Genomic DNA, 24,816 nt, shown 5'->3' on the forward strand with positions numbered 1-24,816 from the left:
AACTCTAAAATATGGTCCACAGTTCAATTTTTTCCTATGTATTTGACTACTTATACACCCTATCAGGAAATACATTCGGGACAGACAAGTCTTACCATCACCTGCAAACAATGGAACCAAAAACCCTGGGAAAACCAAGTCAGTAACAAGAAATCTTTGCAGTTTTACATACATACCTTAGCTGAGGGACTCAAGGTACTTTTTCAAAAGATGTAAACACATTTCTGATGTTGCACAGATTTAGTGAAATGAGTGCAGCCCATACACCTGCCAATGATAATTATTTGCCTTTCCCCACAGAAATAAGTAATCTGCAATTGAAGAATTATAAACTGTGTTTCCCACTTCTAACAATGAATTAACCAGGATGAAGGAGGGAATGATGGTGCATTTTGGGCTGAGGCACTGAATAACCACAAAGAATCTGCAATCAGTTAGAGGAAATTTTAAGTTCTCCACTCAATTTTACAGGCCATGTAACAAAACACCGAGTTATGTTGGGCTTTTTTCTCTTATTTCCTGCCTCCTTTTCCCAAGCTACAGGAAACAAAAAGAGAGAAAATGCAGATGGACTGGTCTCCAGACTAGTCCAACCTTACTAAAGAAATGTTTTAAAAAAATACATATAGGGTCTCACAGCAATTCCAGCTGCAGAAGAAAACCACCAAAAAGGTGTATCCACCTGCTCTGCTAAGAGCCTGAAACACGTGCTCCTTGAGCTTCCCCCTTCATTGCCAGGCATTTTATTAAAAATATCAAGACTGTCAATCATTTTTTCTGCTGACCTAACTATACAAGTAAGTAACAATTCCTATAATGAAAAACCTCAATGGCATTTCCCAAGTTGCAGAACATTTGCTCTGCCAACAGCTAAGTGATGATCCACGCTTGCTGACAATGCCTAATGAGGAGTGATGGATGCAACTGCAGGAGGGAGCAGGAATGATGTAAGTCCAAGAAAGAATGGAGCCTTCCAAAGATTAGAAAACACTGGTGTTACAATCAGCTAATCTGGTTTTCTAGTACGATACCCAGAGCCCAAAACTAACAAAGGCACAATTCACCTCCTACTCCTCCTTCAACACGAGACAAACTGGGCCTTAGGACATATAATTTCGGCACTGCCCAGCCTAGCTCATGTGGTTTTCCATTACAACTTCTAGCTAGAAGAGTGATTTGAGGACAAAAATTATGGGTCTGAAACCCACACCCACGTCCAGCTGAAATGGCTGCAAATGCAATGCTTTGTGTTTGCCACTCCACACTGCCTGGTCCTCAGCCTGGTTTACACACGAGACTGGGGAGGGGAAGGAGAGAAATTAATCTCTCGAGCAGAATTACTATATTCAAATCCTAACAGATGCCTCTAGGACAAAAAGAGCTGAGATGCAGGCAAGGTGAAAGAGGCTGGGGCCAACCCATGCACAGATGCAAGCACCAGATTACTATTTACAACAGTAAACAAGTGCTTATTGAAGAATCATCACCAGTTATTCGCAACAGTGAACAAGAAAACAAACCTGTCCGTTCCTTCAACGTTCGCAGCTACTGGATTTTGGATTAATACACTGAGCAGGGGGATTAAATTGCCTAAAACTGTTGGTCTTTTTCTTTCACGCCATCGAGACAGACCCTCAGCTCACACCATCCTCCCCTGGCCACCTCCCCATCGCAATCCTTGTGCCACGCTGCTTTTACATCCCTACTTCGCTGTCTTCGGCGATAAGATATTCTCTGGCAACTCAACGGGATATTGAGTAGACTCTGTCTTCCCCACCATATGTTTGGGTACAGAAACATCGTATACAAATAACACACATTCAGTAATACCCTCACCCGAAGAAAATAATTGAAACCCCATTAGTCTATATGCTCAGACAGCTGACTAGGGAGGTTTTCCCGCCTCGGGCTCCAACGTCTGGACAAAAAGCTATTAATAAATATGAAAGCTTTAACGAATCTAAAGGGAAATAAAACCAGGCAGATTAAGGCCCAGTGTCCAGCGAAGACCAGGGCAATTTAGAAACCCGCCCATCCCGACACTAATCAGCCAGGCTGGGCTCCCAAAGACGTGTTCTCCCCGTCTAGACTCCTAATCCGTCAGTGGGAAAAGACATCCAGTATTATTTCTGCCCACTTCACCCACACCGTAAGAACATCCAACCGCCTCAGCAACTCAGATACGCAGCACCAAACAAAACCAGACACCACTTTGCTGGATGTGTTCAAGTGGGGCGGGCAGGACACAAACACAGTGAGACAGTGATGAGCTTCAATTACTGGAACCAAACAGCAGTTAAATACCTGTAGGTGATGTTGCAGTGCAAATAAATACTTCCAGATTTGTTTTTAAGCACAGCTAAATCACTCTTTTATCTTCCCCTCCTCAGTTCAAACTTCATATGCAAAAAAAAATAATCATTCAAAACACCCCAAACAAACAAAGAACAAGAAAAACCAACAACAAAAAATCCCAAAACAGACTAGACTCCTAGCAAGCACATTTTTAAGTCTTCAGTATATATACTGACTGTGACTGCAAATATAACCAGCAGGACTTAACCTATTGTTTCAATTTAAGGGGCTCCACATGTACACAATTACCTAAGATGTTTTTGTCAAATTACATTTTAATTTAATAAACAGAATAAAATAAGTATAAGTTGAGGTACTGAATACCTCATTGTCCCACTCGTGGCCTGCATCACACTCTATATTTATATTTGTCTGTACAGGGGAGGGACAAGCACAGACTTGTTTGTGATCCTCAAGTCCAGTATTTCAGTAGCTGCTATATTTTGCTATACTACTATTTTCATTGACAATATAATTTGAAGACTGAAACCCTTAAAATAAAAAACAAAACAAAACAAAACAACAAAACAATAACAAACACAGCCAACTAAAAACCTCCATCCACTATGCACAAACATGTGTAGGAAAAAAGGAGGTGTGGGGAAAACAACAGAGAAGAGTACTAATCTGGATGTGCTAAACCCCTCGGGAAGGAAAGAGGGAATTGAATGCACCAGCCTGCCAGCACATGCAACTGGCACGGCAGGGGAAGAGGGGAGGAAGAGGAGGGAAGGAGAAAAGAGGAAGCTCTCCTCTGCACATTACACTTCAGTTCTGTTAACAGCAGTGCACTGCCATTTTCACAACCAGCCTTCCACAACCTCTCCTGCTGTTTACCCATCACCAGCACCCACTGAACAGAGTAGCAGACCCAAGGCTTTCCACTGTTTACCCGGGTGCAGTGTGCACGACATCCCTGGCAATGCTCCTCATCCTTGCTGTTCCAAAACAACCACCACATCTACAGGAAGATGCAAATTAACGTGAAACTCCAGCCTCAAATGAAGACTGCTTGATCACAATAGCGAAACACGAGGTTTGAAGACATCAAAGAAAAGGTTTTCTTATTAAAAAAAATAACCTTAACTTCAAATACTGCATTTCAACAGCAAAACCCACAGGGAACGGATGCTGCCTGAAAGCAGCAGGGAAGTTGAAGCCCGGTGCAGGAAACAGGTAGGCAGGAGGAACACCCGTGTAGAGGTGAGGAACGCCTGTGAAAGTACCAGGAGACAGGGCTGCAAGGTGCTGGCGAAACCTCTGCTGGTCACAGGCACTTGGCACCAGGAGAGCCACTCACATCGGGAAAAACGCTGCATTCCTTTGTACCAAACGTGGGTTTGGGCTATTCATCAAGTTTACCTGAATCAAACAAGCAGCTTTCATTTCAGAGGCTAACATTTTGTGCTCTTTTCCCTTGAAAAGAAAACCCACAATAAAAGCAGAGGTTTTACTTAGTAGCCATTTTGTCTTCAACTTGGACATGATACCTAATCTGAATGCAATGTAAACATGCTCTCCCAGGCTCATTTCCAAACAGCCCGTTCATGCAAAGAGAAGAAAATATGAAAAGGCCATCAACTAAATACCATAATAAATTAGGAAGGCGTGAAGATTTTGTGATCCAAACAGACAGGAAATTCTGCAGTTCATATTCCTTCTCTAGGTCACATTGCAGAGAAAACCAAAACAAAAGGTAGCAAGTGTGGATTAAGCAGAATGAACAGTTATTTACTGCTTAAATAAGTAAAAACCACCACCATGCCAATAATAATTACAATGTCAGTGTGCCATACAATAAAGGAATCGGAAGGTAAAATTATATTTAGATTCTCTTTCTTTTCCAGCTATATCCATTCAAACCACACAATCTAACTGTAATATGACGTAATATGCAAGCTAGATCAGTATGTTTTTATTGGGATGAGTACATGTATAAAATATACACTGTGTGTGTATATAAATGAAAACATTATATGAGTAACCTGTATTTACAACTCCCAACTTTCACTATACTTTATCAGCACCCTCACCCAAAGGCAGCTTTTAAAAACATACATAAAATACAAATGCTGCAGGTGACAGCCTCTTGCAGATATTTTTTTATAAAAAACACAAAGTGCTTTATTTGCAGTAAGCTGAACTCAGTTCACACAAATGCACACAAAATAAAATTTTTAAGTCAAATGCCGGTTTACTAGGAATTTTCTTTTAATTTTTAGGGGGAAAAAAAACCCCAAAACAACCTGGATTCCTATGCAGGAACTTGCAAACCATCACAAGTTCCAGCCAAAACTGCACTCGAACAGCCCGACTGGGACCTCGGGAGAGCAGAGGGTTTCCAGGGCGGCTGGACAATCGCACCGTGCCCGCCGGGCTCCGCATCCCCCGCCGCCCCAGCGCCGCGCCGGGGGCTCCCGAGCGCGGTCCAAACGCGCCGTGCGGGAGCTGCGCCCGCGGCAGGTGCCCCGCGCCCCGCACACGGGGCGTCCTGCCCGCGGCCCCGCCGCGGACACGCGTGTGCCCCGCGCCGCCGCGCAAAAGGGGCCGCGCCCCCCCCGGCCCTGCCCGGCCCGCGGGGCCCGCCCTTACCAGATGGAGCTGCGGATCTTGGTGCTGCAGCGCGCTGGCCTCGCCGCCCTGCAGCCCCGGCACCAGGGCCGGCAGGGCCCCGCCGCGCGGGGGTGCCGGCGAGCCGCCGCGGCGCGCTGCCCGCCCTCGCGCTGCTGCTCCTCGGCCATGTGGGACGCGAGCGGCGCTGGCCCGCACTAGGCCTCTGCGCAGCGCTCGAAGTGAGTCGCCTCCCCGCCGCCCGGGGGACATCACGGGCGAACCCGTCCCGCCGCTAGACGCCGCAGGATGGCGAGCCCGGCCCGCGCTCGGCGCGTGGCGGCCCGGCCCCGCCGCCCCGCGCAGGGTCGCTCGCGCTCCCCCCGCCCCGCAGCGGCAGCGGCAGCACCTGGCCCGGCCCGCCCGCCGCTCCTCGCCCCGCGGCCGCCGTGCCGCCGCGGCCGCGCAGTGCGCAGGCTCGGGCGTGCCCCACACACGGGCCGCCCCGCGAGGGGCCGGGCCGGGGGCGGCGAGCGCGGCCGGGCGGGGCGGCGGCCCGCCGGCAGCACCGGGACCCCCGCCCTGGGAGGGGGCGCTGCGCCCCGGGACGCCCGGCGGCGGGAGTAACACATACACGCGTGTCTGTGTGTGATGTGTGCGTCTGTGTGTGTTCCACAGCGGGTACGGCACACGCAGCCGCCCCGGTGTCCGGGCGCGCCGCAGACACGTGAAGCCGCTGCGGCGGCAGCAGCATTGCATTACATCAGCTGCGGCACCGCGGCCGGGAGCGCCCCGCAGCCGCGGCTGATAACAAAATAACAAGTGCCTGCCGTGTCCCTGGGGGAGCCCAGGCCGGGCCATGTGTGCCCTTAGCCTGCCCGTGCGTCCCCCGCACATGAATGGGGCCGGGCTGCCATAAATGCCGTCGGCCTTTACTCACAACCTTCCTGTGATCAACGTTTTCCCAAAAAAATTTAAGATGCTCAGGTACCACAACTGTACTCTGTGAACTACACGCACAAGCTGTATTTTGGCTCCTGGCATCGTGGCTTTTCATGAAAAAGCCAGAGGAACTGCAAAACCTGGGGCAATGGGGGAATAAATACCCAAATTCGAGGACTATGATACAAGGTGGAAGTTATTATAGTCATGATTAGGAGTTGGACTGAATGATCCATGTGGGTCCCTTCCAACTCTGGATATTCTATGGTTATTGTTTCTTTTCCCACCATGGTCATGGTAACAAAGACAGCCCAAGCTGCCCCTGTGTTGCCCCTCTTTTCCCAGTCACTCCAATTCTGGTAGTGTTCCCACTTGAATTCACAGCTTCAGCCCACTGGGCAGGGGCAAGGACACCCAAGTGCCCTCTCTGACAGTGGTACACAAGGATGAAGGAGTGACTTCCAAGCCTGTGCTGATCACAGAAAACGTGGGCCTAAAGGTGACTAATAATGTAAATATACACATGGAGACACAGCATTGCTAAATTTAGGAGGTGAGTATTTTGTCATCAACCAAAGCGAGGCCTTTCAAAAATAAATCTTTGCTTACGTTTCCACTGCTCCAAAATCAGAACGTTAATAGCGATGACGATGACGGTGATCTTCCCCTTATAAAACCTCTCATCAGATCCACGAAAAATAAGGTCTTTTGTTCCTCCCTCTTATTAAAAACATTTTTTAACATCAATTGGAAATTTCTGAAGGTCATCCAAAAAATAAAGAAGAGAAAAATACAAGTAAAAATTGTAGTCAGAAGTAAACTGTGAACTACCCAGTCTGACAACAATTTAAAATCCCAAACTGATATGCTTTTTGCAAGAAAACTACATCAGTATGCAGGTAAACTGTCACGGGAAGACAAAGGTGAATGTCCTGGGTGATATTTTCTACTTTTGTGGCAATTTCCACTTATTATCAATTGTATTAACACAGCCAGGGTTGCCTCTGTTGAGATCTTTTGTTGGACCCTGTCACATCTGCCTGGCCAAAACTTAACCCGCAGAGCCATTAAAGAATTCTGAATATCTGTCAGTCCCAGATTGAAATCGCTGGCCCCACACATCAGAATAAAGTTCAACAGATGTGCATCATGTTTGCAGGATCACAGACTATTACAATACATGGCAAAAATATGTATCATTTCATTGTTGCTTGCAGTCTAAACCAGCAGCTAGAAGACCAGTTTATTATTTAGTTCTTCATGAATTTAGTTCCCCATGAATTTAGTTCCCAGCCATGTCAGCTTGTAATCACATTTATTTACAGCTGTGTGGTCATCACAGGATAAAAAAAAAATTAATTAGTGACTTCTCCTGCAAAATCTGCTGTGCCATGCCGGGCTGGCACCAGAGGGTTGCCACCCTGAAATCACACCAGGTGTTTAAGGCAGAATGAGATTAAACTGAGAGAGATTAAACAAGAGGGCCAGATTCCCAGGTTGCATTTTTGTGGTGAAAGTGGGCCGTGGGCCTCAGAAGCTACGTCTGTGCTCCCATATCTCATCATCAATCCATCTTCTTTAAAAAAAAGCAACTTTTTTTCCTGTGCCTTTTGGGTGTGAAGCCCTTCAACTGTAAGCCTGTTCCTAGCAGGCTTAAAATAAGATTCCACAAAGGCCTAAAATAAGACTGGGGTCCCATTTTGTCTAAAGAAGAGATTTACTTCTCAGGCATAGCAGTAAAGTAGAATTTAACATTTTTTTCACAGCCTGATACTTGGAAGAAATGGGTCTGTGTTGTGTTTAATACAGCACAGAAGCCCATGCTCTATACTTCCCTTTATGCAGCAGGCAGGCCCATAAATGGAGGCCACATTGGCTGACTCCTACACAACCACCTGAACTTGCCTTGTTTTGTAGTTTCTGCACCTGTGCAAAATGGGCAAAAAAAGTGGCAATTTATATGCAGATTATGTCATCATACATAACTCCAGCAAAGAACAAACAGATCCAGAATTATTGTGTAAACAGAGAACTAGTGCTGACGGAACTAACTTGAAGATACTGAGGGGAATTATTTAACAGCTGTGAGATGAACCTGAACTCAGATGGACTGAGTGGACATCTCCAGGGAATATCATCCAAGGAATATCATTTAAGGACCCTGTTGCAGTTCTTGTACCTAATGGCTCTGAAAACCTTCATTTGATGCAGGGATTGAGCTCCTTGTCAGCAGTGTATAAGAAACACACCTAAAGTAATACACAGGAGTTAATTTTAAGTCCCATTACTCTTAATGAAGGCATGTGTGAAAGTTTAAGCATGTCAGAAACATGACCAGTATTGGCAGGACTGAGATCTTTCTCGTTCTTTCCCATTTTCCAAACGTCTGTCCTTATTGGAGAGCGCAGCAGCTGAGCTCAGAGCAGGTAGGTTGGGGGCTTCCTCTCCCCTTCTGCAGACAGACTGTGCATGTCTAGAAACTGATGTTGCTGCAGTAGTGCTAAAATTCCTGTCTTTTCTAACTCAGAAACACTGGAAGTCCCCTGTACCAGACAGATACATTCCTTCGAGGATGATCTTCAACAGAATGGAAGAGGTGTTTAGGGGAAAGAAAGGCCTGGCTGCCTGCACGAGGACAATCTCCACTGTGTCGTCCTGTGACAGGCGGGAGCCAACTCCACTTTACCAGGTCAATTCTGAAAAACTGTGTTCATTTTTCCTCCATTTCTGGAGCATGGGATCTAACACAAGCAGGGAAGAAGTTGTGCTTAAATACCGTCTAACCTATTTTCCAGGATTTTCCCTACTGTGCTTTAGCGTGGCTTTGTTTTGTTTTTTCTTCCATTATGAATTGTGTTTGACAGTCAGGGAATACGGTGTCTCCTGCTTCCAAGGAGGAATGCCTCGCTGCCCTTTCTCCAGCTCGCAGCCAGCACTGAGGGGAAGGTGCTTTTCCCACTCTCCTGTCAATGGAGAGGCATCTGCTGCCTCTTGTCTAGCACAGGGCCAGGGACCTGCACGCTCAAAGGCCAAGCTGAGGTATGAGGCAGATAAATAATGAAATCTCACTGTCTTTATCCTCAAGACAAACATGAAACACATTCTGGGAGGATAATTGACTTTAAAGGCTTGCTAAAAAAAGACACTTCCAAAAGCTTTAAAAGGCAGTTCAGTGAACTCCATTTTGATGCCTTTTTGCAACTCTCCTTCCCTAGGGATGTCTGTCTCTGTGTATCCTGAGCTATGCCCAAGACATTTCCCTCTGGTTCTCTTTGTTTTGTTATCTCCATTCATGTGTAGCACCTGTAAAATGAAAGTGCAATAACTAGTAATTCACCCAACAAATTTTAATGAATACTTCAGCTTTTATGGTTTCAGTTCTTAAAAAAAAAAAAAAAAAAAGGCAGTTTACCTGGGAAACCTTCAAACTGACAGTCATCCCAACTGACAGGAGAAACTGGGCTGTGTTCAAACTGGGCAGTGAGAAGGGGCTACTTTAAGCATAATGAAAACCTGCTTGACCAGAAATTTGCCAAGCTCTGCTGGGTCTGGCAACATCTGTTTGGAGCGGGTACAAGGTTGTGTGGTGGGCAGTATGGCCACTTGGCAAATAACAGGAAATGTTAAAAAACTGCCAGGGAATTCTGAGGTAGGCCCCATTATCATGAGTCCTTCTCCAGCAAAGAAAGAGTATTAACCACCACTGACTAGTGACAGTCTTCTTGTCAACCACAGCTCCAGTTCTCTGCTTTGCCATCCCACCAACCTTGCATGGCAGTTTTAGGGTGCTAATGGAGAGGTGTGCAGCCCTTTCTCTGGGCAGATGGGGATGATCATCAGGTGCAATGGCCCAGGCTCCCATCCTGGCTATAGCTCACCATGCCTGGTCAGATGAGGAGAATGGCATTTTGTTGGGGTAAGACACAGGTCATTTGCATTCCATACATCACGATAACCAGATTAAATTCCCAAGGTCCATCCATGTTCTTTGATGATACAGATAGTTTGAAACTTCATTTCTGTAGATTGCCTTCTCTGAACAGTACAGTAAATCTTTGTCTCAAAGTAATGTTGAATGGGCTCAGCTGCTGAGCTTGAAAAACTGGAGCATCGTGTTCCTAGATACTGCATGCTTGTCTTCAAGCTGGAAGAAGTCAATAAGGTAGAAAAAGGCACCAACTACTAGAGCCTAAGAAATCTACTTAGAAGGAGACAGTGGGTCATGAAAGTGGTGATTCAGACTGTCCTGTACGAGTCTGATGAATAGGAAGGAAGGGCTGTCACTGAAAGAAATACCAAAGTTTGGTACTTGACTGAATGAGGTTTCAAACAGACACATCCTTCAGTTTTCATGTTTGTTGAATATTTGATGCTCCAGCAGGTAGAAGCTAGGGGAGAAAATATTTACAGTCAGACCCCTATGCAGATGCCTGATCTTGTCAGTTGTATCTTGTACTGACTCAGAGACTTGGTTTTGGTGAGATTCTGACAGAATCATGGCCAAGGAGGGAGAAATATATGCAAGTGTCATGTAACAAAGCAATCAACCCTTTGGTCTTTGTGTGATTCTCTTCCCTTTTGAGATCCAGTAGTAAACTGGAAAGGCACAAGCATTCAGAATCCAACATTGCCTACCTGCAGAATGGCTTGAATGCAAGGAAGGGGCCAGCTGCAGTTTGCAGGGGCCTTGCCACCTGCACAAAATCATGACCCAAACAAGCCTGACATGGTAATGCAGTGGCTCCAGGTATCTGATAGCAAGGGGTGGGAGAGCACCAAATTCCCAAACGCAGAGCCACATGGCACAGGAACCATGAATTTTAGCTACATTGGTCCAAGTTCTGGATCCCCAGATAAACTATGGGTGTCCTTAATCTTACTGCTGCCTGAAGGAATTCTGGAAGATTTCCAAGTCATAGAGCCTCCTGAGAAATTTGTTTGCATTTTCTCCTGTATGCAAATTGGCAAGGCAGCAGCAATACATAAGCGTTTGCAATTGTGGCATTGCCTTTTGATTCCCATCTTGGGAGCAGGCAGCATCTTGAAAGATCAAACACCTGATCAAAGCCTGAGGACACATTAAGGATTTTTGTTCTCAGAGAAGTTTCCCCCAGAAATGGGGGAAAGGAAAATGGTACCTGCACATGGTGACTCTAGAGCAGATGGGTAAATACACACAACAGTATGATGCTATAGGCTTCCATTTTGTCTTCTTTCAACTCTCTATCCCTCATAAGACAGTGGGGTGTGCTGTCAAAGACCAAAGCAATCACAGAATCAACCAGGTTGGAAAAGACCTCTGAGATCATCAAGTCCAACCCATGACCCAACACCACCCTGAATCACATCTCCTCACTACTGGTTTATGCCCATGTGGCTTTAACCCTTCAGTTCCTCTTGGTAAAAACTCCAGTCCTTCCCCTGCTCATCTTCTGGCTGGCAGCTCCACCACCCCTGAGCACCGCCTCAGGACCCTCCTTTCCACAAAGGCTTTTGCCCCAATGGCTGCTGCATGGACTCTCCACAACCCTTCTGCCAGCAGTGCCTGCCCCTCCAGCCTGGGTGGCTGCTGGAGGCATCACTGCCGTGCCTGGGAGCAGTGCTATCAGTGCCTCATCAGGACGCAGCAGGAAGCGTCTGGCCTCCGCTCCACGACCATCTGCTAAAACCAGGCCTCCTCTGGCGGGAGTCCAACGCAAAGTAAACAGAGTTTCACAGCCAGATTTCAAACAGCAAAATAACTGAGAAATGTGGCTCACTGCTTCTGGTTTTCAAATTCAAAACATGGAAGTCCCTAGAAGCACAAATCCTTTATGGATCCTAAGACCTCTTGGTTGCCAAATGGATCCACTGCAGCTAACACTTGGGAAAAAGTGCAGTGATGTAGCAATATTAGTTAGCTACACCTAATTAGTTCAATTTATGCATTTGGTAATTTTTAAGATGATTTCTTTCTCAAGATCAGTGATGGAGAAAAATAAATTTGTTAAACTGCAGATTTCAGCTTGCAATATTTGTAGGGGTAACAGTACAGAGAGAAGAATTCTGAATCTTGCTACTGTACAATATTTTTCATGGTATAGGAGAGAGAGAGAGAAGGACTCAATGAAGTGTGAAAGATTTTTTAAAAGAACAGATTGCCATGTCTTTTAAAATAGGTCAAGTTTTTGGCCTAGTTTCCTTTAGAGTATCCCTTAAAGCAATGGGGTTTGAATATCCATGATGGTGCTGTTGCTTTTTTGTTTTTAGCCATGTCTATGTGTTGCTGTAGTTGTAAGGCAGAAATGTTCCAGCGTAAACTACAATGGCAAAGATCATGTGTCTGAAGCAGTATTTGTGAACAAGTTACAATGAACAGTAAAATTTCAGCAGTGGCTGCATTTCATCCTTATGTGTAATATTATTCTGAAAGAAGTGACTGAGAAAAAACAAACTATTAAAAAAGGTGATGGCCAGTGAAGCCAACACCTGCAAACCCAAATCCTGTCAAACGTGACCTATTAACTCTCCAAATTTCAGGAAGGTTTGCACCATTGTTTGCTTTCCATCTTTAAATTGATTAAATCAATTGATTAACTTGATTTAAGTAGAAAGAAGAAATATAATAATGACGTTTAGATTGAAGATACACAAGATAGCACTTATAAGAACAACCAAGGCCACCTATGTTGACTGGAGATAAAATACATCAATCAGTTGTCAAAGCAAAAAGAATCTGTATGTGTATATTTAGATTCTGAAAAAGGATGCTCAAGATATTTAAAGAGGGAGGAAATTCTGCGTGCAAAATTAATTAATATAGAATAAATACCATCTGTCTTCCATGCACAGAGCAGTCTGGTGCGTATATTTATGGGGGCATCTTTGCTCTGTGAACACAACAGGTATAATACACATGTATTCATGATGTTACACAGACTTCATTATTCCACACAACACACATACCAGTAATTGCAGCTGACCTTCATGCAGCTATATGGAGTGAAGCAGGCCATGAGGATTTCCTCTATCCCAGAGCCCTGGAAGAAGGCCAGGTACAAATCAAGGGTGGTTGTGTTTGGGGAATACAAGGACAGGACTTGTCACTTTACCTACTCTCCCCTGAGGCTGAGGTGGGAGCTCAGCACATCCCTATTAAGATGCAGGTTCCTCTTCCCACTAAGCTGATCCATAAGGACAGTGCCTCTCAGGCACAGCCCTTGAGAACATGCCTTGTGATGAAACTGTGGACTGACCTATTGCACAGCCAATAATAAACGTCAGCTGGCTTACAGCACTGTACAGTAATAAACACACTGAGGAGCTTGTCAGTGCACACTTTGGGAAAGCAGTACAGCCTGGGACAACATACACCATACACTAGGAATACAAATCTTCTGCAGGCTGTACACTTTATTATGAAAACTTTGTGATTCCAATTAAGCTGTGAGTGAAGGCAATGCAAAGGCTTTGTGTGGTATTCATCTCACTGTAGTGTGGAAAGATAAATCAGCCTTTAACAGTGGAAAGAGTTTTAAGAATACCTTTGTTTTAACGATTATCATTATTTTGCACTGAGATTTGTAGTTGTAACCACCATCAGGGCTGGAACCTTTGTTTGGTACCTGATCCTACTCTACATCCTTTGCTGAATGAACAGTGTGAGCTGCTACACACATGGCTTTGTGTGCACACTTTGTGTCATAAAAAGGCTCAAGAAGGGGAAAGAGGAAGTTTCTTTTTGCAGAATATCAAAAAGTGCAGGAAAAGTCATCTAGAGAGCTCCTAAGGATACTGATTTGTGAACAACTCTTTTTCACATATTACCCCCACTACTTCCTGCGAGACAAGAATATTACATACACAGGTCTGGTTTGACTTTTCACACTGGCAGTTCCTCCCAATGCTGCTCAAGTATCAAAACCACTTTCACTTCATAAGAGATCATAAATTCTTCCAGTTATAATTCTAAGAATATAATCTTTGTCTGCTACACTTTAAATAATTAACAAAGATACTAGGCAGATTTGTGATGCATTTGATAAGTAGCAAGAAAATGTTAGTGTCTCTGCAATGATCGTAATTCCAATAGCTGGTAAACACTTATCCTGCAAACAATCTCACTGACAAGTTTTCCTCAGCATGGATATGTGATTGCAGAATTCCTCAGTAAGGAGTGGTGGACTAAATCTCATTAATTTATAGTCTGAATCAAGGTGGTAAAAAGTAATTTTAATCTATTTGCATGAATTTATAAGCTTCACACAGAATTTTAGTCACCAGCACAGAGCTGGAGCACAGACATTTTCTCTTATCAGGGTGAAATATAAGAAAAGAAAGATTTGTTTATTTATGATAGGTACAAAGGTCCAGATTCCTAATGCCTTCATCTGCCTTTGTAAGGCACTGTGTGGTCCTGATGTCAGCAGCACATTCAGATCCCAGGGGCAAAACAGAAGCCCTGGGTGGAATGCCTGCTCTGTGGAACATACAGAACAATTACACTGAAGGCAAAGTAAGGCAACTGGCTCAGTTGCCTGAAGGATGGGACTTTGTTCTGTTGGGCTGAAGCAATCTTCTGTGGGGTTGGAGCCAAGAATGTTGAAAAGAAAATGTTCAAAATTCCATCTAGCTGAAATCTTACACTTATCCTATCTAGGTACTGGATGTAGCTCAGAGCCAAAATTGGGCTATCAAGAGAGGTCCCCACTGAGAGAGGGATGAAGCCAGAGAGCTGTTGAGGGAACCTGGTCCATGGGCAGATAACAACACGTGAATAGGGGTGGGAGGGAAAGGCTGGTTTGCAGTTTCCATGTCAGATGACATGGCAGTGACTGAGTTAGCACTGGTGGTTACAGCCTTCTCAGCACCCACAGGCATCTTTGTGGTCTTAACCAGTGTTTGGGTTGGATGCTCAACCTAGCAAAAAACCCAGTATCAAGTTTAGATAGGAGAAGAATGGCATGCTTTATTAAGATGCTTTATCAATGTCTTAATTAGCTGAACAGTTACAGTATCACTACTCTTACAAATCAATACCATGTACAGCCAAAAACCAGCTGTTCCCACACTGTCATGTTTCTAACATTGCTCTAATAATTCAAAGGAAAAAGAAACTAAGGTATGAACCTCAGTACAGGAGAGCACTTCACATCCTCTGCTGTTTTGAAATGAACCTAAGAGATTACTTGTATTTAAATAGCTTTTTAATATATATAATGTGTGAAATTATGGAAATTTAGATAAAAGATGCCATTTTAGAACTGGTATGATCTGGGAATAGAAGGAAAGTGGGGGGCTTATAAGTAATAAAATCCTAGACTTTACTATTTGGGATGGTGCTCATGGTTTTTCAGCAGTTTTAATGTGAACAGCCTCTAGTAGAGCAGCTCTGTTTACAAACCAGAGCACTTTGCATCTGGATGTTTTATACCACCATGCAAAGAGTAAAACTAATAAATTGGTAGGTCACCTTCCTAACTTGATGTTCCTGAGACAGATAATTTTCTTTCCTTCATGAAGCAAGGAAAGCATCAGGAAGAAGGGAAGTAGAGGCAGCTTTCACTCTGCTCGTTCACTTTAAACCCCAGAATGAGTTGATCGCATTTTGTTCATACAAATTTCCCATGTTGAGGAATTTCTTCATTTGCTTATCTTAGTTTCTTCCCTTTCAGTTTTTAAAAAGTCGAATTCGAGCAGAACCCAAGCTCAAAAATCCGACTGTCTAACCCCAGTTTCAGAATATTGCTTTTTACACGATGTTGTAAGGGCCAATTACCCAAATGTCATATCAACCCAGGAGAAAGGCTTGTCTCAGACACAGGCTGTGTTCTGTCCACATGCAAGAGGTAGGAGAAGTAATGTTTAGTCCTTTTATTAACTTACCAGGCACCCAACTTAGAGCTGTGCCTGTTTAGGCTTCTAAAAACAGTTTGCACTGAACATGCCCTCTGGCTTCCTGGAAGGGCTACTCCCATACCAGTAACTTGATATACTCACTCATGGTCACCATAACACCAGCCAAGCACATGGAAAGAAAAGCATCTTTAGAAAATACTTCAATGGGTTAAAAAAGCCAGCAGGGCACAGCTACCAAAGCCATGTCTGGGATTGTTCCCTCTGCAACACAGAGGGGGCTTGGTACCTTCTGGTTGTTTGCTGCTTGAAGAGGAAAAGGATGATTGTGCAGATGGCAACTTCTTACACAGAAAATCTGTTTTCAGAATTGCAGCAATTGGCTAGTTTGAGTTGCTTTATTTCTCCAGCATCAAGCTAAGGGAGGGGGTAGAAAGGTATCAGCTCTGCTAATGGCACACAGTGTGATTAACTAAATGTTACAGGCCCAGATTCTGCCCTCACTGTGCTGGTGATGCAGTTGCACAGCCATGTTAGAGGACAAACACAGCCACGGCTGAGTTACAGAGCTTTATTGCTAGTAATTTAACTGTCAAAAAGGAAACAATATACTGCATAAATGCCTGGTAAATGGTTAGAAAAGATTTTTTTTTTTAACCTTATCCACAGTGTATTTAATCTCAAATCACAGATGCAGATAGAACATGCTGCTATTACTTTTAAGCATGCAAGACCTGCCTCTCTGTAAGACAGAGTGGGGATTTTTTCTGATTTTGTTTTCATTCTGAGGGATTTCTTGAATAGAAATTTCAACAATCACAGTACACAGTTGTCTGTTGTAAAAAATACTACTATGCTTTTCAGCAATTTCCTCCCTTTCTGAAAGCATAGACAAATTAATGAAGGATAATCATAGCTTAGTCATGAAAACAATCTGTCAATATTTACATGGTGCTCTTTCATTTCTTGGTCTTTCTTTGCTGGTTTGATACTTCCACTAAGCCCAGTAAGCATCATCAAACCCCGGATCTAATAACTTGGGAAGGTGATATTTTGAGATGCATTTGCATTAGCAAGTGAAAATCCAAAGGCAGTGAGTAAAACTGTCCTCAGCATGAATCAAAATAATTGCTGAATGAGGGGTCAGGATATAATAGGATGGAAAAAAAAAGCAAAGAAAAAAAAAAGCAGGCGACCACACTGCAACTAGTGAGTCTGGTGAGTCGAGCTGAGTGTGCAGCAACGAGGTCTGTGGTGCACTGTGACCTTCCTCAGATGCTGACTGTAAAAATTTAGATTAATTTATACTTCTGTCCAAATAAAGATGCAGCTAATACATAGTTATGTCAGGTCCATTTTAAATTCTTTTGCTTACCTCAGGTTTTGATATCACTTTTTTAGAGGTCTAAGGAGATTCTTCTGAGAAACGAATTGGGCCTTGAAAACTCCCATCTACAACAGCTGGTGCCCCAGGCACCGTCTGGAAGAAAGAGCAGTTTAAGAGCTATCAGATTGCTTTTCCATCTCACTGGCATTACAGCTTCATAGTTCTGACTTACTGGGGATCAAACATGGATATTGATAGCTATTTCAGCATCAATGTGATTTCTCACCTCAGAAATGGGGGCTGTTATTGCAGCAGGAGCAGGCCCACAGCTTTTGCAGGGGCATTGAACACTTTGTTTTGTGGCAAGTCCGTAAGAGCTGCTGCTTCTGAAACCCAACTGCTCTTGTATTGCAAAGAATAACTCAGAGCGAGTCTGAAACCAAAAGTACTGCCACATAGACACAGCACATTTCTTTCAGAAGGGTTTTACCCAAAAGCATGACTGTCAGCTATAAAAGTCTCTCATTCATGCTTTTTGGGTTTGTCTTTTTTTTATCACTCTTGCAAAACTGCAGCCTGGGGACTAAGCGAACAAATTTTATACCTGGACCAGCTTTATCTCAACTGATTAAATGAGCATCCTCTCTATTTTTCCAAATTGAAAATCTCTCAAGAAGTTTACAGGTATTTGGGCTGGCAATAATGCACAGTCAGAGAAGGTACCTGGAACACAGCATGATGGAGGTGCTTTCAGGGGCAGCACACCTGAAATCACCCACTGAACTGGTGTCTGAATCCTCCAGTTCAGGGAGCAAAAATATGACACACAGTATCCCAAATCCCACAATTGGTTCCAAATAGTTTGTTTCCCAAACATTTCCAAGCGGTTTACTTGTTTTGAATTTCTCAGACACTTATGGATGACACAATCTTAGCATCAAATTATTGCCAAGTGTGCACAAGCCTCTTCCCAGAAGATCTGGCCCGGGGGTGAATAATGTACTTGGTGCATTTACAACACAATTACAAGGCAGAGCACAGAGCATGCACTGCCCTGCTCTGCCTGTCTGCCTCAGTTCAGACACTCTCACTCGAGCTACTCGGGTAAAAGCAGCAGCTTTACAATTTTTCCCACAGTACACTTCCCTCCTAAAAATCTCCCACACATGCATTCTTACTCCTGCAGCTCCACCAGTGCTAGCACGTGTGGGAGGGCTGGCATTTTTGGTACAAGAACATTTGGACCCCCTCTATAGTGTCTGCTCTGCTCCCTTGAATACATTTGCAATTAATCAGAGGAACGTATGACAAAGGGTGGGCTGCTGTGAAAGGTGCCCAGTGCACTTGGACTTAATAACCCCTCATTTCATGCGGATAATGACGCTCTCTTCCCCCCCAGACTTCCTTTTTTTCCTCCAAACTGAAAAACAATAAAAGTTCTGATCTGCTTAGGAAAAGTGCTGTAAGAGAGCCAGGCTCTATATTATTATATTGTCTAATATACTGTAACAAAACATTATTAAAATTGAAGCAGTTGAGTTCATTTCGAAATAGATGATGTCTGCAGATAAGTGTTCTTCAGATTATTCTTATTAATATTTTCACATATGTTATACTGGTTTTCATATAAACATTGTATGATCTTATGTGGTATGGAGTCAAATAGCTGGAATCCATTAAAACCATGCTCCAGCTGTGCAATCACTGTCCTCACAAAGATACATTTTTACATGTGGTTAATGCCAGGAAGAATCCACAGCTTCAATTATGGGAACATCAAAATATGTTGTTTATTGCAGAAAAAAAAGCATTTGCAGCAATTTAAAATATCCAGTCAACACCACACTGCTAAATCTAGATAATAGAAATCCCAGAGAAATTTGAGCTAAATCTGTCTGGATTATAGCAGTGGGATTATCTGAATGCTAAATTACTGTATATGTTTTACTCACAAACATGAGCACAGGCACTATAGGAAGATGGATGACTATGCAGATCGCAATAAAACCCATCCCCAAGAGACTTTTTCATATACTAGGTAAACAACCCCTCTCAATTTATCAAGCATTCTGGATTGAATTAATGCTGTCATTTACTTTGCTGTTGCTGTGTAGAGGAATATGGTTTAACGTGAACAGCTCCTTTAGCACCAGACAAATAACAAAGGTTTTCTCTGTGCACCCTTCACAACACATAGTGTGCAGGAATATGAATTGGCTGCCGTGTTTGTATAACTGAATTAAAGAAAATACAACTGCAGTTTAGTGTGTAATCAGAAAACCGAGTTATAGGCAATATTGAAAGAAAAGATTAACGCTGGTTGTCTTGTTAAACCTTCCCTTCCCCTCCCCCCTTGTTTACACACCAGTGTCTCTGGCTTTCTAAGGACATACAGTGGATGAACCTGGACTGACCTGACACATAGCATCTCTCAAACTTTCCCCTTGAATGATTCACAAATGTATGAGCTGGGACCAAAAAAAGCAAAGAGGAAAAACACAGGGTACTGCACAGGCTGAGCGAATCTGAAAGAGGTGAGACTGTCCAAGTGTGCCACAGAGCCCCTCCCCTGCCACAAGTGCACAGCTACTGACTGCAAACACACACTCCTGACCTCGCCATTTAGCTCCATTTGACAACTGCAAGAGAAATCACCTTCAGTTCTGTTCATGCAGGAATTATTATAATTCTTATTAATCTACTCAAAAACTAGTTTCTATTGCTCTCTGATGCTTTTTTTGATATTCTGTGTGCCCGTGCACTGCACAGTTACGTGGCATGGGAAGCAGTTGGGAGGGCTTTCCCGGGAAGAAGGCTAGACAGTAATTGCTGCTTCCTGTGAACAGCTACCAGCTGATGTAGATATGGCCACTTTCGTTTCCCTCTTTCTCATTCAAATAATATATGTAGCTCTGTAAACAGATTAAACACAATTCTGGATCCTGGGAAACTGTCAATGTAATCCTTTGGTCAAAGTACAAACAAACAAACAAACGGACCAGCCAGGGAGTTCAGCCGAATCCAAATTTTAAGATACATAGTTTTTGGCAGAAAACAAATTTAGAAAGGTCACCAAAACCTTGCTTTTTTACTGAGAAGGAGGGATTATTATGAATAAATGCCATAGAAATTTGGGCATGATAGCTGTTACTGTCAAACGTGTGCATGTGCCAACAGACTCGCAATGTCAGCACTCTCTGGTGTCTGAGATAACGAAACGCCCCTTCCATTCTTCAGTTTTTCTCCCTCAACCAAAGGAGCAATTTCTCACTACTTCTGCCACTGTTTCATCTGCTTTTGTGATGAATGTCTGAACACTTGTTGACCTAGAACACAAAAGTTTAGTTGTTACATGCACTGTCTGTAGCCCGGTGCTCTCACGGAGCTGAACCAGCGCTGGCAACAAGAAGCTATTTTAAGAGTGAAAGGTTAAAGTCACCTAGACACAAATATCACAGCATGAGTGGAAAGCTGAGTTAGTGAGCTCAGGTCTACTCTGTGTCAATGACTGCAATTCCCATTGCAGAGACCCCAGATCACACAGCACCCATCCCAAGGTGGGTCTCTGCATCTTAGTCTCTGCCACAAAAATAAGGTACAGAATAGAAAAACTTGAAATATAGGTAAGGCAAGCAAAGAAGTGAAGGTTGGAAACTGCTAACAGGAACACTTTTTTTAAAAATGGAGATAAAGCATGAACAAAAGCAAATTCTAAAAGAACTTGGCAAGACCCAGTATTGTTTCATGCCATGTTACTAATTTAAAGGATAAAACATTTTGATGGACTGAAACATTACAAACAGATTTAAAGCAAAAGAAGAAATATTCTGATTTCAAACAGTGCAGCACAGCCATAGTTAAAACAATAAAACAGGGTACCTCACATTACTTGCAGGAACTAGATATGCTTCTTCCATCTCTTTTATATTCATTATGAATTTTTTTTCTACTGTAGCCCAGACACAATTTAAACTATTCCCTCTGTCAGGAGAAACCAAACTATAAAGGCAAATATTAACTCACATAGCATGTCATTCAGGAAAAATAAATATGTTTTGATTAGCATGAGCAATATTTCAGGAGATGGATTGATTCCCACTCAAATGGAGATTAAAAAAATTGAGAAATTTCATTCAGCAATGTAGTTAGATAACAGCTAACATGCTTATTACTATATATGAGCTTAACCATTTTCCTGAAACAGAATTCCAACATTAGAATGAATGTCCAACAAAACTCAAATCTCTGTAAAACACTGAATGCTCAGACACACAAGTACTTGGCACTTATCTAACAGCTGTTCAATGCAACCCAGAAAGGAGGTAGTTAATTTTCATTTCCTGTTGGACAGCTGACCACATAAGGAAAAACAACATTGTACATGGCATGGAACAACATTCCATGCAGCTTCACGGCTAATGTCAACACAGTTGGATAGGCTGCATGAAAATAAACCACAACCTTACTGGAGGTGGTTTCTCTACTGCAGGCCAGCACTTGGTCATGGTGCCAGAAGAGCACAGGGGAAGGATGCATGATTGCTGTTCATGCTGTACTGACTTCAAAAATAAAAAGGAAAAATGAACTTATTTTCCCTGCCATTACCTACATTTTTCCTCTTTCACAAGCGATATGTTACAAAGATTTTTCCAGTCCTTAATTTCCCATTGTATGCCAGTTAAGTGATGTCTTCTCTACAGCCTTCTATATTTTTGACTTTAAAAAGTCCTCAGAAAAACCTCCACTAACTCTGCTCATTGCACTCACAACTTAATGTGCTGAACTCTTAATAGCTCTTTCTTCACTGTCCCAGTCTGGCTTGGGAGACCCTTTCCTTAGATCATTCACCAAGGTTAAATGAGCTCTGACAAAGCTTTCTGGGGATGTTTTCCTTTTGCTCACTTTGTGTGATCTCCAGCATCATCTCCCAGATCAGCCAGCGAAAGTTCCTTCTCTGATTTCCTCTGCACATGGGACAGACTGTGTTGTTCTGTGCCTCAGGCCAAGGAATGGAGCAGAAGAACATGAGTAACTCAGGCCTACTGCAAAGTTGTTACACAGCAAGAGAACAGACACCAGGGATGCTGTGAGCAAACCCCTGAGAGTCTGACACTCAGAAACCTGTGCTGCTCTGCTAAGTTAGCTTGCTAGGAAACATGAAGATGATTTTATTGTATTCAGCATCTCCTTAACCTGATTTTAGTTTAAAACTATTCCACTTGTAATTGAACCAATTAATCTTCTAATATTTAAAATAAGGAGAAAGACTAATTAAAAAACTTCAGCAACCTTACATGACCAGCATCACCCATTCCTTTTAACTAGATGGCTCCTAAGAAAAGCCTCGATGTTTGTTGCCACTGAATGCATTAAAATTCACATCAGAGGTAATGCCTTCCTGTATAAACAGTGCCTTTACAGTGAGTGCAGCAGCTTTTCATGCCTCACAGTGTCAGCTGTGGGGGGGTTCAGTGCATTTTTGGACTAAGTTTGCACTAAGGCTATCTCCTGCAGTACAGCTGTTAGTTCAGTCTGGTTAAGCAGTGATAGGCAGGTGATCCTCACAGAAGTGAAGCCACTGTTCTGGAAGTGTGACATCAGTTTATGACAATCTCAGTCCAGAATTTATTATTTTAAGTTTTAATTCTATTTAAGTACATTTTAAGACTCAATTTACAATGTAAAGAGGCACAACCTAATTATGTTTATAACCAGAGCTTTTCCAGGTTTATTCTTGCATCAAAAAAATTATCAAATGCAACTTTACACTTATGTGTAAATTTTTCAATTTACTGATACCAGCATAATTCTACAATTAATATTTTCACACTTCAAGTTATCTTTTTACAGTGAGAATTCTTTGATGAAAACATTTGCTTTTATCTCTACATTCAACTTGCTGCTTTTTATGCAGTGGCACGATCTTACAGAATCTGAGTTGCCAGCACTGAAGGAGAATGTCCAAATCTAAGTAAACAAAATAGCTGTTCCAATGGATCTTTTTCTTTTCATCAGGTTCTAGTGAAAAGAACCCACAACCTAGTCTTTGAACTTAAATGCCTTTGGAGTGCTCTTTTTACTCAGGACAGCCAAAGGCATAAAAGCTGATCTGTTCAAAATTAACTTCAGCCAGTTTTTTCTTCTTTCCTACCTTGTTAACGAAATGTTCAGAACATTTGAACACAGAAATTCACTTAAAAATGCTAATAAGCCAGTTGACAAGAAATTTTAAATGATTGAAGAGCCTTTAACCTGTCACTGCATCGCTTGTACATCTGTTCTGTAACACTCAATGAATATACAATACCTAAATTAAGTAGTGATTAAACTTTGTTTAGGAAAGAGAACAGTAAGGGGCAATGGGAAGGAAGCAAGGGCATTTTACTTTGTCTATATATGCAACTAATACATTTTGTATTTATGTACTTGTTTTTGTTAGGGAGTTGACATCTTAGGTGTTTTGGTATTGTTAACTGTTGCCTGATGAGGCATGAATCCCAGCAAAACCTTAGCTGCAATAAGGGAAAAAACCCACTTTGACCACGCAACAGAAATCTTTAAACCTCTCTCAGATGGGCCTGGCCTGGGAACTGAGCTCAGTGTCTGGGGTTATTTTTGCATAGAGAGTTTCTTCAATAGACAGATGTTTCCCTGTCCCCAAGTGTCCCACAGCAGCTATGTCCAATCTTACCTCTGCATTCCCTCTCACAAAGTGATTCCCATTACAGACACCCTGCTTTAGTTTAAGCTGACTTGCACCTTACTACTAAGGCTGACTGCAGAGGTGGAAGCTTGGCAAAGTTTAAGAACATATTCAACATATGCACCTTCCAAAAGACTCAGTCCAATTTGTGTTGGAGTATAGAAAACAAAGCCTCTGTGCTTTTCCTGGTGATTGTGCTTACATCAGAGATGTTCCTTAATGTTGTTGGGATCTTGAATGTGAGGGACTCCTCAGAGTGCTGTGGGGCATCTGCAGCAAGAGGTGACTTCAAGAGAAATTATGGGGGCTCAGCATGCCTAAAAATGGGGCTTTGTATTTTTAAAAGCTATCAAACATTCTGTTGTTAAAATAACATCTCTTTTTTGTGTGGTAGAACAACAAAAAGAAACCCCCTATGAATTTCTGCTGGCTCTGCAAAAACAACAATTGCTGTTGGCATTTGTTTATGAAAACAGGCGAGAGATAACAAACCAGAGTTTTCCCCCAGCTGACTCAGAGCTACACATCTTTTACTGCAGCGAGAAAAACTTCATACCTCCTCTAAGCTGGAGCAATTTTCCAGTGCAGTTTAATGCACAGACAGGTGTGTCCATACTGGTGGTTTACACAGGGGCACAGAGCTTGACTTTTAATTCCTTTTCTTAAACTGGCACAAGTTTTCTAACAGAGAGCAGGCATTATCAGGGAAGCCAAGGGCTGAACTGACACTACAAACTCAATTAGCATTTCTTTTATCAAGCAACACAGAATATGCAAAAGCATGTGTTATATTAGGTTAAGGCTACCATTGAATGCCAACACTGACATTTTAAAATATTACAACTTGTTTGTACTTGTTACATCATATTAATTTGCTTGGTGATAGCACACTATAGTCACTGAATATTTCAAAACCAATATGCCTTATTCTGCACTGAATGAAAAATTAATAAAAATATGCAATTGGATAGTAAAGACCAGACCTGTTGTGGTGCTGTCAACACAGCAAAGTAACTCTGAAAGCCCTCACCTGCATTCACCCTTGCTATGCACACTCAAATATATAATGTGGCAAAGCCCACATAAAAAAGTGTTTTCCTAATGA

At 42.8% G+C, this 24,816-nt stretch overlaps 2 protein-coding genes across 3 annotated transcripts in view; one reads left to right on the plus strand and one right to left on the minus strand.

Moving 5' to 3' along the window:
- The window catches only part of RFX7 (regulatory factor X7), a 71,520-nt gene that overhangs the window by 44,294 nt on the left and 2,410 nt on the right, over positions 1-24,816 (minus strand). Inside the window, exon 2 of one of the 2 annotated variants that reach the window (XM_018069783.2) lies at positions 17,057-17,161. The gene's annotated coding sequence lies outside the window, so the exon portion shown is untranslated. Of the gene's footprint in view, positions 1-4,947; positions 4,986-17,056; positions 17,162-24,816 lie in introns of those variants that run through there. The other variant, XM_029958696.1, reaches the window with a different exon arrangement.
- TEX9 (testis expressed 9) overlaps positions 9,693-24,816 on the plus strand; it is a 46,061-nt gene continuing 30,937 nt past the window's right edge. The window contains exon 1 of the mRNA XM_029958798.1: positions 9,693-9,763. Coding sequence (XP_029814658.1) covers positions 9,693-9,763 — 71 coding nt within the window. The remainder of the gene's footprint in view (positions 9,764-24,816) is intronic.

Source organism: Manacus vitellinus, unplaced genomic scaffold (genome assembly GCF_001715985.3).
Source record: "Manacus vitellinus isolate BGI_N305 unplaced genomic scaffold, ASM171598v3 scaffold_16_pilon, whole genome shotgun sequence".
In the NCBI taxonomy this organism is placed as follows: Eukaryota; Metazoa; Chordata; class Aves; order Passeriformes; family Pipridae; genus Manacus; species Manacus vitellinus.